Source organism: Hippocampus comes, unplaced genomic scaffold (genome assembly GCF_001891065.2).
Source record: "Hippocampus comes isolate QL1 unplaced genomic scaffold, H_comes_QL1_v1.1 scaffold84, whole genome shotgun sequence".
NCBI lineage: Eukaryota > Metazoa > Chordata > Actinopteri > Syngnathiformes > Syngnathidae > Hippocampus > Hippocampus comes.
In genome coordinates this window covers 98,379-108,719 of record NW_017805144.1, presented here as the reverse complement: position 1 = coordinate 108,719, position 10,341 = coordinate 98,379, and the positions used below count along the sequence as shown (strand labels likewise).

Sequence of the window (10,341 nt, the reverse complement as noted above, 5' to 3'; positions counted from 1 at the left end):
GTGTGTGTGTGTGTGTGTGTGTGCGTGCGTGCGTGCGTGCGTGCGTGCGTGCGTGCGTGCGTGCGTGCGTGCGTGTGTGTGTGTGCGCGTGTGTGTGCGCGCGTGTGTGTGTGCGCCAAATGAAATTCCAAACGACAACACTGATGAGACCTGGGGCAAAGTAAAGGATGGAGGGACTCTACAGCAGTTCTCTGGCCTTTAGGAAACCACAAAGGCAAATTTGAGACTAAATGACAGCGCCCAGCCTCCACCCCAAAAAAGCCGTACACACACATGAATATATAAGAAACAAGTGGATACAGGCATTTGTAGCCCATTTTTGCGGTGCTCCTATATTAAATTTTACTCAATATGCTTTTGAAACATTCAATAAAAGTCTACATCATACGGTACGTTGTGAAAACATAATGTTTTAACAACAAAAACAAAGCATACCCCCTTGCCTCAAATTGGTTTGTTTCACCAAATCCCTCCCATCTGTCCCAACAGAGCTATATGCTGCCTTCCAATCATACTGTCCACTGTCATGACTACAATGAGTCATAAACGATATGTGGAATATTGCTGAACTTCTTCCACTCGATACCAACACTGATTTTTGCTGCATTTAATCGTAGCTTGTTTAGTTTGTTAGGAGTTACACCAAAGAGTTAGCTGACCTTTTTTTTCTAGCAAGGAAACATTTTAGGCGGTGAAAGACCCACCACTGTCATATGTTTGAATTGGAATGACAGAAACAAACAATTGTGTCATGTGCATGTGTTAATAGCTGAGGGGCTCCTGACATGCAGTGCAGTGGGATAAAATGTGGGTGCCCCAATACATAATCCTGTTGTATGGCGGCGGGATGCTCCTGACAGATTTTCCGGATCGAAAACTATAGATGATAATTTTTTTTAAGGGTGGGGCAATGAGGGGGTTGATGCTGACAATCGGAAACTACAGATGAAGGATGACGCGTGCCAGAGTACTCCCACATCTTGAGCCTTGGTAAAGTATTTCCGTTAATGATAAAATCTCCCGAATCCAAGTAAATTTGGGGTCGACTATGCATTTATGCAGGGGGTTTATGAAGACATTATAAAGAAGAATATTTTATATCCTATAAGGACATAAAACTGTAAAATCACAGAAAATTGTAAAGCATTTTGATCAATCATAACACACTTAAATGTGTGTCAGGATTCTGTGGAATGTTCTTAACAACTGATTAATGCCTCATTATTCTTGAAAAGTGCGTACGAGGGACTTTCGGAACAAATTCTTTGATTAGTTGAATGAAATGGTTGAATGAATAAAGAGCAATGTACTGTATTTTTAAGCATTCTTAAGCACGTGGACATGCGTGCCAGTACATTCAGCATAGTCTCATGCAGAGCTTTATCTGTAATCTGTCTGAATGCTCTGAGGAGGGGACTCTGATTAAGAATACTGTCGAAACAAGGAGGATGAGGAGGAGGTAATGTGAGGACAGCAATAAAACACAAATAAAGAGGACCGAATCCAATCCAGGTTATGAACATCTGAAACTCAAAGTTCAGATCAGTGTTGCATTTAATTTTAAAACTGATTATTTTTGGTATACCTGCGAGGGTCGCAGGCATGCTGGAGCCTATCCCAGCTGTCTTCGGGCAGTAGGCGGGGTACACCCTAAACTGGTTGCCAGCCAATAACAGGGCACACATTGACGAACAACCATCCGTGCTCACAATTACACCTCAGGACAATTGAGAGTGGATGAGCAGGATAAATAGTATACAGTTATTGATGAGTAACATTTATGGCTTTATGTCCGGCATCTCAAACGATGACGTAGTTCCAGTTTGGGTGTAGAGAATATCACCGACGTTAAAAGTATGACAGGCACAGTAGATCCTTGTGCAATTTGTAAATGTTGGGCACCATAAGGCGCTGGATTCCACCGCCCTCAGCCAATAATGTTTAAACTGAGTTACCATTAAAACCGATATTGGCGCCTGTTCCACCCAGAGTGGCTCTCGCGTTCCACCGGAATTTGTCAAATACAATATGGCCGCCACATTGATAAGGCGACCATATTTGATGTGGCTCAGGCAGGCTCTTCTCAGTGAATCGAGTTTTGTCTACTCTCTTTTATTAGATCTGCATGGATGACAACAAGATGCCAATGTTGTAGTCCTGGTTTGCAAAATGACATAAAAGCTGACTCAAGTCTCTTTGTTGTGGACGGATTCTACTGTATGTTATCCAGATTACAGTACGTACATGAACAAGATGTTCGGACCGCATGCCTGCCTCAGATTTTGTAGCGTTTGGGTTTAAAATCTGGGCTCAGGCCTTCCAGTGGGATATTTGCATGATATCACCATGCTTGCATGTTTTCCTTGGGGTTCCTCAAATTTTCCCCATACACATTAGATTAACTGAGGGGGATTTTCTGTTTGGAGCTCTCCAGTTGACAGGCAACCAGTCCAAGGTGCACAACTTCTCTAGCCCAGTGACAACTGGGATAGGCTCCAGCTCCCTTTAATAAAGACTGATGTTTACACTGCATACGTTTTATTTTTTGGAAAGGTTGGCAAATTTACAAGTCTGGATAATTAAATGATAATTAAATGAATTTAAAGTCTTTTGGAAAATAAAAGAATTTGAGCACATCTTCAACATCTGTTGCAAGGCAGCAGTATCTAGGCTAAAAAAGGACCAAATCATCTGGATACACCTTATCTCTTTGATAGGACGTTTGAATTAAGATGTACAGTAAACACACAGCCAGGCACGTTCTGCAGTGCAAGTGAAATCAAAAAGCAGTGAAAAGCACAAACACAATGTCGTATTTTCTGTTGCTGCATGCGCACGCGGTCATACGTAAGAGCAAACACATTTGAGTGCGTCGTCGATTGACCGGTATTTGTCAGTTGCAATATATTTAGCTCAAAGCAAGCAAGAGGCTTCAAGTTGGCAGCGCTCAGGCTTTTCTAGCTCCAAGTGTTAGGCCAGCTCGTGTTCACTCGACTTTGTCAATCCCCTGTCAACGTGTAGCTCTGAGACATATTCTCTCCAATGCACGAGAGACAGGCAGCCACCCCCCACCCCCGCCCCGCACCCTTGCATGCTACCCGTGTCCCGATGCAGTCACCAGGAAATGGCTGCAACCAGCCTCTTCGGCCCCCAAACTCTCAACAAAAGCCTGCTCGGCTTCTCCATCATTCCTTTGACAGCCGAGGGATGGCAGCTTGGCTGCACCTCCCTCCTGCGCCGCCTTATCGATTCCGATGAAAAGATGTTAAAGGCTGATCAACCTTCTCCACTGTGTCTTACCAGGAACCAAAGCTCATAATTTAATAACTTCAGACCTTGTTCATCAAACAGGAAAAATAAGAATAAAGTTGAAAAAAATGACTTTAGTAAAATAAGTGAATTTTATAAACTTGTATTAGGAATTAATTGCTTCATTTTACACTTATTTGAAATGCGGCATAGTAATGTAGTAATAATGCAAACGTACAGACATACAGTACATTCTTCTATTCCCAATAAATATTTCTGTTTTTTATTTTTTTTATTGTTGATTTGAGTTACAAAGTTTTGTAGGAATCAAGGCTTAGAGAAAAAAAAACAACAACAATGCTCTTACCTGAACTAGAACAAAGAATCGTTTCTTCCATCTTTTCCATACATTTTTGCCAATGGCCCATAGGTACCTGTGTGGTTAAAAACAATCACGTATGAACATAAAATTAGACAAAACATAATGATTAATGACATTTCCAACAGGGCATTTTTCTTTGTGTGTGTGTGTTTGCGTGCGCGTGTGTAACTGTTAAAACTAAACTTTGTTGGCTATTTTCTTCCTGCAAAGGTAAGAGTGTGACTTTGATGTTTTGTGACAGCCACAGAAGGACTCCCACATAGCTTGGAGAGCAAATGGGCCGACGCGTATTCTACTAGGACATCACCTGGTTGAAGCGGGTTATTGCAGCCACAAAATCCACAGCGAGATTTTCTTGGCTCCACAAATTTGTTTTTCTGAGCTGACACAAGGAGTGGTGGTAATTGTGTCTACTTACATGTAGATTTTCAAAAATATGTTCATGCCGTGAAAAAAAGCAAACCCAAATACCACTGTCAGTTACAAAAGGGTCTCTAAATAATTTCTGTACAATTGCCCCACAATATGCTACAAATGTGTCTTGGAAATGACAACTGAAAACGTTAGATCACAAATCCACGGAGAAAAAAAATAAAGGCTATGATTTGAACAGCACATTAGCATGGAAATGTGAAGACATCAAAGCTGTAGCCTAACATTAGTGATATTAAGGAGTAATTTGAAAAAGTTTTCACAAGATCGCAATGAAAATAATAATAATAATAAATATAAATGAGAAATAATAAGAATGATTCACTGTTAAGGAGTAATTTGAAAAAGTTTTCACAAGATCGCGATGAAAATAATAATAACAATAAATGAGAAAAAATAAGAATGATTCACTAAGAAAGTGCAGGAGAAGTGAGCGAGAGGGATTTTATTTTAAAAGAACATCCGAGGGTGAGGACCCCAGTTGGCTGCCGCTCACAGGCTGTCTGTGAGAACCTCTGATGCGCTTGCTTTCGTCTGCCTTTCCCCCTGGCCCTTCTCTAAGCTGTTTCTGCTTGTCGGTCTGAATAAAACAGCATCTGCGAGGTGACTCAAAAGAGGCTCGTGAAGTGTGGCGGCCTCCTCGTACATTAAAACATTCTTTCCTTCTTTTTTCTTTTTCTTTTCTTTTTCTTTTTTTGTATACCTAAAAGGCACTCCTTGTCTCCCTGCACTTAGGTCCTCCACAGACCTTCCGTTTGTGACAAGACTGTTCTCTTCAGCAAAATACATGAAACGAATGTACTTGATGACTTGATATGCTACCGGTATATACATTTGCATTTCATGCTCTCATGATAAAAAGCATTTAGTGAGACAAAAAAAAAAAAAAAAAAAAAAAAAAAAGAAACTAAAACGAAGTAAAACACACTACAACTCAGTCATCTGAGGAATCAATTTACTTATTTTTCAGCTCCAGCAGTGTTATTGAATTTGAAGAAAAACGAAAACTCTAAAAGTAAGAATGTTTACAATGGATACATTTAATGTTCACAACTGTTCAGAATTTTTTAATTAATTAATTAATTAATTAATGTATGGCAGCCCGATAGTCCAGTGGTTAACATGTCGACTTCACAGTGCAGAGGTACCGGGTTCAATTCCAGCTCCGGCCTCCCTGTGTGGAGTTTGCATGTTCTCCCGGGCCTGCGTTGGTTTTCTCCGGGTACTCCGGTTTCCTCCAACATTCCAAAAACACGCATGGCAGACTGATTGAACACTCTAAATTGTCCCTAGGTGTGAGTGTGGGCGTGGATGGTTGTTCGTCTCTGTGTGCCCTGGGATTGGCTGGCAACCGATTCAGGGTGTCCCCCTCCTACTGCCCGAAGACAGCTGGGATAGGCTCCAGCACCCCCCGCGACCCAAGTGAGGATAAAGTGGTTCGGAAAATGAATGAATGAATGAATAATTTATGTATTTATTTCATTCGGACATTGCATATGAATCAACATAAGAATAAACAGTGTAAATGTGCCGGACTTAGCATATCTGCTAGTTTTCAGCCGTAGTCCCAAGGCAGGTTCTTCAACATAAACTTAATATAAAACAACAAAATAAGATAACACAACACATAATATAAAACACGAACATTCATGCAATCTTAACCACTTTTCTTGCATACGTTTTGTTGTTTAAATTAATTAATTAAAGGGGAAGTCAAGCCCAAATTTTTCTTTACAATAATATGTTCCATGCCAGGGGTCCCCAACCGCCAGTCCGCGGACCGGTACCGGTCCTCAGGGCATTTGGTACCGGGCCGCACAGAAAGAACTTGCCTTAATTCCGTTTTATTTATTTCGGAAGACGAAAGATGTTTTATTTTGCAAAATTACCGGATTCTCCGTTACATCCGTCTGTGTCACGCTTGACACACGTCAAGCCACGCTTCTCCATCACGTGACCGATTACGCTAAAAACAAAACGCCAGAGCTCGCAAAATGAGTAAGATCGCAAATGACGGCGGCCTTAAAAGTACGTTCGAGACAACTGGATGAAAGTTATGGCTGAATATTCTGAGATCGCCACAGTAGCACTGTTGCTATTTCCGACATGCTACCTGTGTGAGGCGGGGGTTTTCTGCAGCAACGGCGACTAAAACAAAATTACGAAGTAGACTGGACATAAAACACACACTTGAGGTGTCATTGTCTCCTATTACCCCGAGATGGGTCCGTCTGGTTGCAGAAAATCAAGCTCGGGGCTGTGGTGAGTCGTCATTTTCATGCACTTTGAATTTGCATTGTATCGTATTTTGAAGGCATTAAACATTACCATAGCGATCAGAGTGTTGCGGCCAGATTAGACGCTCCTTGTGTTTATTATTATATTTCGAAAACACCACAGTTTTCATGCCGCTCATACCATATTATTTTGTTGTATTATTTCTGCCACACCTTAAATGCCGGTCCCTGAAAATATTGTCAGTCACAAACCGGTCCATGGGGCAAAAAAGGTTGGGGACCCCTGTTCGATGCAGCTCTGCTAGTCGAAACACGACATTCAGATTAATATTGCGGTTGTGGAGTATGAATTCAGTAGCGAAGTTCACTCGTTTTTAGCTATTTCAGGGGGCAGCTTTTTTGCCACTTGCTGTCTACTGAAAATGCCATCGTAGTTGCACAAGGCTCAGGTAACAACAATCAACATTTTAGATTCGCGGGGATGCAAAGAACATATTCTTGGAAAGAAAATTTGAGAATAGACCTCCCTGTTAAAAGATTTGTACGTTTTTCAGAGAAAAAGCCTGAAAGACTCATGTATGTATTGCTCTAATAATAACATCAGTAAAGTAAAATGTATTGATCTCACGAAAATAATCCATCCATTTTTTGGGTCTGCTTTTCCTCACAAGGGTCACGGGGCGTGCTGGAGACTATCCCAGCTGTCTTCGAGCAGTAGGCGGGGGGCACTCTGAACAGGTTGCCAGCCAATCGCAGGGCACACAGAGACAAACAACCATCCGCGCTCACACTCACACCTAGCGACAATTTAGAGTGTTTAATCAGCCTGCCATGCATGTTTTGGGAAAGTAGGAGGAAACCGGAGCACCCGGAGAAAACCCACACAGGCACGGGGAGAACATGCAAACTCCACATTGGAAGGCCGGAGCCGGAATTGAACACTGCACCTGTGCACTGAGGCCAACGCGCTAACCAGTTGACCACCAGGCTGCCCTACTAAAATAATGATCTATCTTCATAAATTCTATTATGCTCTGTAATAACTTTTTTTTTGTTTGTTTACAATGCCATCCATTTATCCATTTTCTGATCCACTTATCCTCACAAGGGGATGCTGGAGCCTATCCCAGCCGTCTTCAGACAGCGGTTGGGGTACACCCTGTGAAATGGTTGCCAGCCAATCGCAGGGCACACATAGATGAAAAACCATTTGTGCACACAATCACACCTTGGGACAATATGGAGGGCCCAATCAACCTGGCATGCAGGTTTTTGGAATCTGAGAGTAAACTGGAGTACCCAGAGAAACCAACACAGGTACGGGGACAGCAAACTCCACACAGGAAGGCCAGTGCCGGAATCGAAAAGAAAGGAAAACCATTTCCAGCTAATAATGCCAGTGCATTTTACTACACATCAATGAACAAATATTGCATTCACAGTAGCAACTAATGCAGCACCATCAGGCCAAATCAAACATTAGTCAAAAAGCATATGAATCAAATCATTTAATGCCTTAAAAACAGCTGGTCATTCATTCTTCAAATCTCAGCAAATGTTTACTTGTCATGTTCATCCGGAGACCTAATGAGACATGGAAGAAAAAAAATGCGTTCCCTTGCTCAACACTCGTAAAATGTGTTTTGCGTGTTAATGCCCTTCCAACAACAGGGGAGCGCATTCCCTCGTGACAAAAGGTAAGAGAGTCTTAAAATACTGTCTATAAGAGTGTATATAACGTTATCATCCACTTGGGGTCGCCATTCTCACAGAAATGACTGATGACCCTGGGTACTTGCAATGCATTCCATCCATGACTTTTCCTCACCAAGGTTGAAAGCCTATCCTAAATGACTTTGGCCGAAAGACTGGATACACCCTGAATTGGTTGCCAAGTAATTGAAGGACACATGTCAACAAACAACCATTCACATTCACACCTACAAACAATGTTCAATTAACCTGACGTAAATGTTTCTGGAATGTCGGAGGAAAGCAAAGGACCTAGAGAAAAAACAGATGTTGGTCACCATGACACCCTTGGTGCAATGCAGATATATGTAAAAACATGAATAAATGCTGTATGTTTCCAATCATAGGTCAGAATCATGATATAGTCACAGTGGATAGACGCCAGAGTGGTTTTGCTGTTATCATTTTGTCCCCGACTGAATGAATGAATGAATGATTTCCTCCTCTGTGGTATTATTGAACGCAATAACAACAATGCTTCAAACATCCAGTATCTGTCTTTGTTTGGACATCAAGTCTCATCGTCACAGATGCAAACTTTAATGTACCATTATGATTGCAAAAGTCAGATGATCACTCCCGGAGAGTCAGGCTATTTGATGAAGTGGAAAGAGGTGATCGTGTATGTTCTAAACGTGACAGAAAAAAATCAAAAGAGTGCATTTGCTCACGCCAAAAGGGCGTAACATCCTGGGGTGATGTCTGTACCAAAAGAGTGACTTCAGAAGCCACAGCATGACAGTGGTTTACATAAATTCACCCGGTGGTACTTTACTGCACATAAAGATTTGGCGTTCGATGGCAATGAACTGAAAAGTATTTTACAAGGGAATGCAAACAATATTGTTTCTTTATGTCTCATTAGGGGCTGCATGTGTTCATGTTTATAATAACACAACAATTGTATGGAACATTCAAATAATCAAAGACAGGAGTAAACATGACAATAGGACAAAACCACGTTGATGTTGACAAAGCTACTTACCCACAATGCTTCATGTTCTGGGGTTTATCCATGCGGATGGCCAATCTAATCTTCAGGTCACTGTCTGAGCAGCCTTTAGAAACGGACATTTTGTGCATCTCAGACTGCTTGGGACTGTTCGGGGTTGGATGGAGCACAACCTACAAGTATTACATTACATTACAATGATGGACCAGTCGGGAGCTTATGTTAGGACTTGTGAGGAAGGCCAAAGAGGAGAGAATTGCAATAATCAATACGGAAGTAACACGACTGGTGACCAGGATAGCGGTAGAATGGTGGGTGTGGGAGGGGCCAAGTCTATCAATGTTGCGCAGGTGTCAGTTAGCAGCCGGGTTATGCTTTTGATATAAGAGTGGAAGGAGAGTGTGCTGTCAATGATGACAAACAGACTCTTAACCTGAAGTGAAGGTAAGACAAAGGAGTTCCCAAAATGGGATTGCTAAATTGTCAACTTTGGACATGTAGATTTGGTGCCAATTATGAGAGTTGTTTTTTGTTGCGGTTTAATTAAATGAAATTAAATGGTAACCAGGAGTTAATGTCTGATAAGCAGGAGGTAAGGTAAGAGCATGGACCGTGGACATGAGTCTCAGGGTTTACAGGATAGGTAGAGCTGGGCGTCATCCACGAAGCAATGGAAGTGGATATTACATTTATGAAAAATAGCGCCAAGAGGAAGGAGTTAGAATTAGATTATGAAAAGCAGGCATCAAGGGATAGAGCCCTGGGGCACACCTGAGCTGGCTGGTCAGAGGATGGATGAAAAGGATTTTAGCTGGATGAACTTAGGCCGGTCTTTGAGGAACAAATGGAAGCAGTGTGTCTGATGCCAATGGAGGGAAGTCCATTGAGGAGGAAGATGTGTGAAATGGTGTCAAAGGATCCTCTTAGGAGGATGAGGATGGCGAGTGAACCAGAGTCAACTTGGAGATCATTGGTGATTTTATGATAGCAGTTTTAGTACTGTGGAGGGGATGAAAATTGGACAGGAAAGGCTCACAGAGGCTAACATGTGATCAGTGGCGGACCCTCAGGGCCAGCAAGGCCTTCTCTGCTGGCCTAAACATTCTCAGAAAAGTAAATTTACTTTTATGTATTTTATGTTATTTTATAATTTATGTTATTTTATTTTCATAAATATGTAAACAAAATTATTCTCTGTATTCTTTACGTCATATTATTTCCACTTAGTTGAGTGGCTTTCAATGTTATTTTAAATAACATTGAAAGCCACTCGATAAATAACTTATTTATTATGGTAGAGTTTTTAACCAATCATATTTCAGCTAGCTTGCATGCAC

At 41.6% G+C, this 10,341-nt stretch overlaps 1 protein-coding gene across 24 annotated transcripts in view; it reads right to left on the bottom strand.

The window, feature by feature from the left end:
* Positions 1 to 10,341, bottom strand: part of cadpsa (Ca2+-dependent activator protein for secretion a) — a 174,684-nt gene that overhangs the window by 113,007 nt on the left and 51,336 nt on the right. For all 24 annotated transcript variants that reach the window (XM_019867663.1, XM_019867660.1, XM_019867665.1 and 21 more), the window contains 2 exons: positions 9,038 to 9,177; positions 3,617 to 3,683 (listed from right to left, as the gene is read on the bottom strand). In XM_019867663.1, coding sequence (XP_019723222.1) covers positions 3,617 to 3,683; positions 9,038 to 9,177 — 207 coding nt within the window. The remainder of the gene's footprint in view (positions 1 to 3,616; positions 3,684 to 9,037; positions 9,178 to 10,341) is intronic.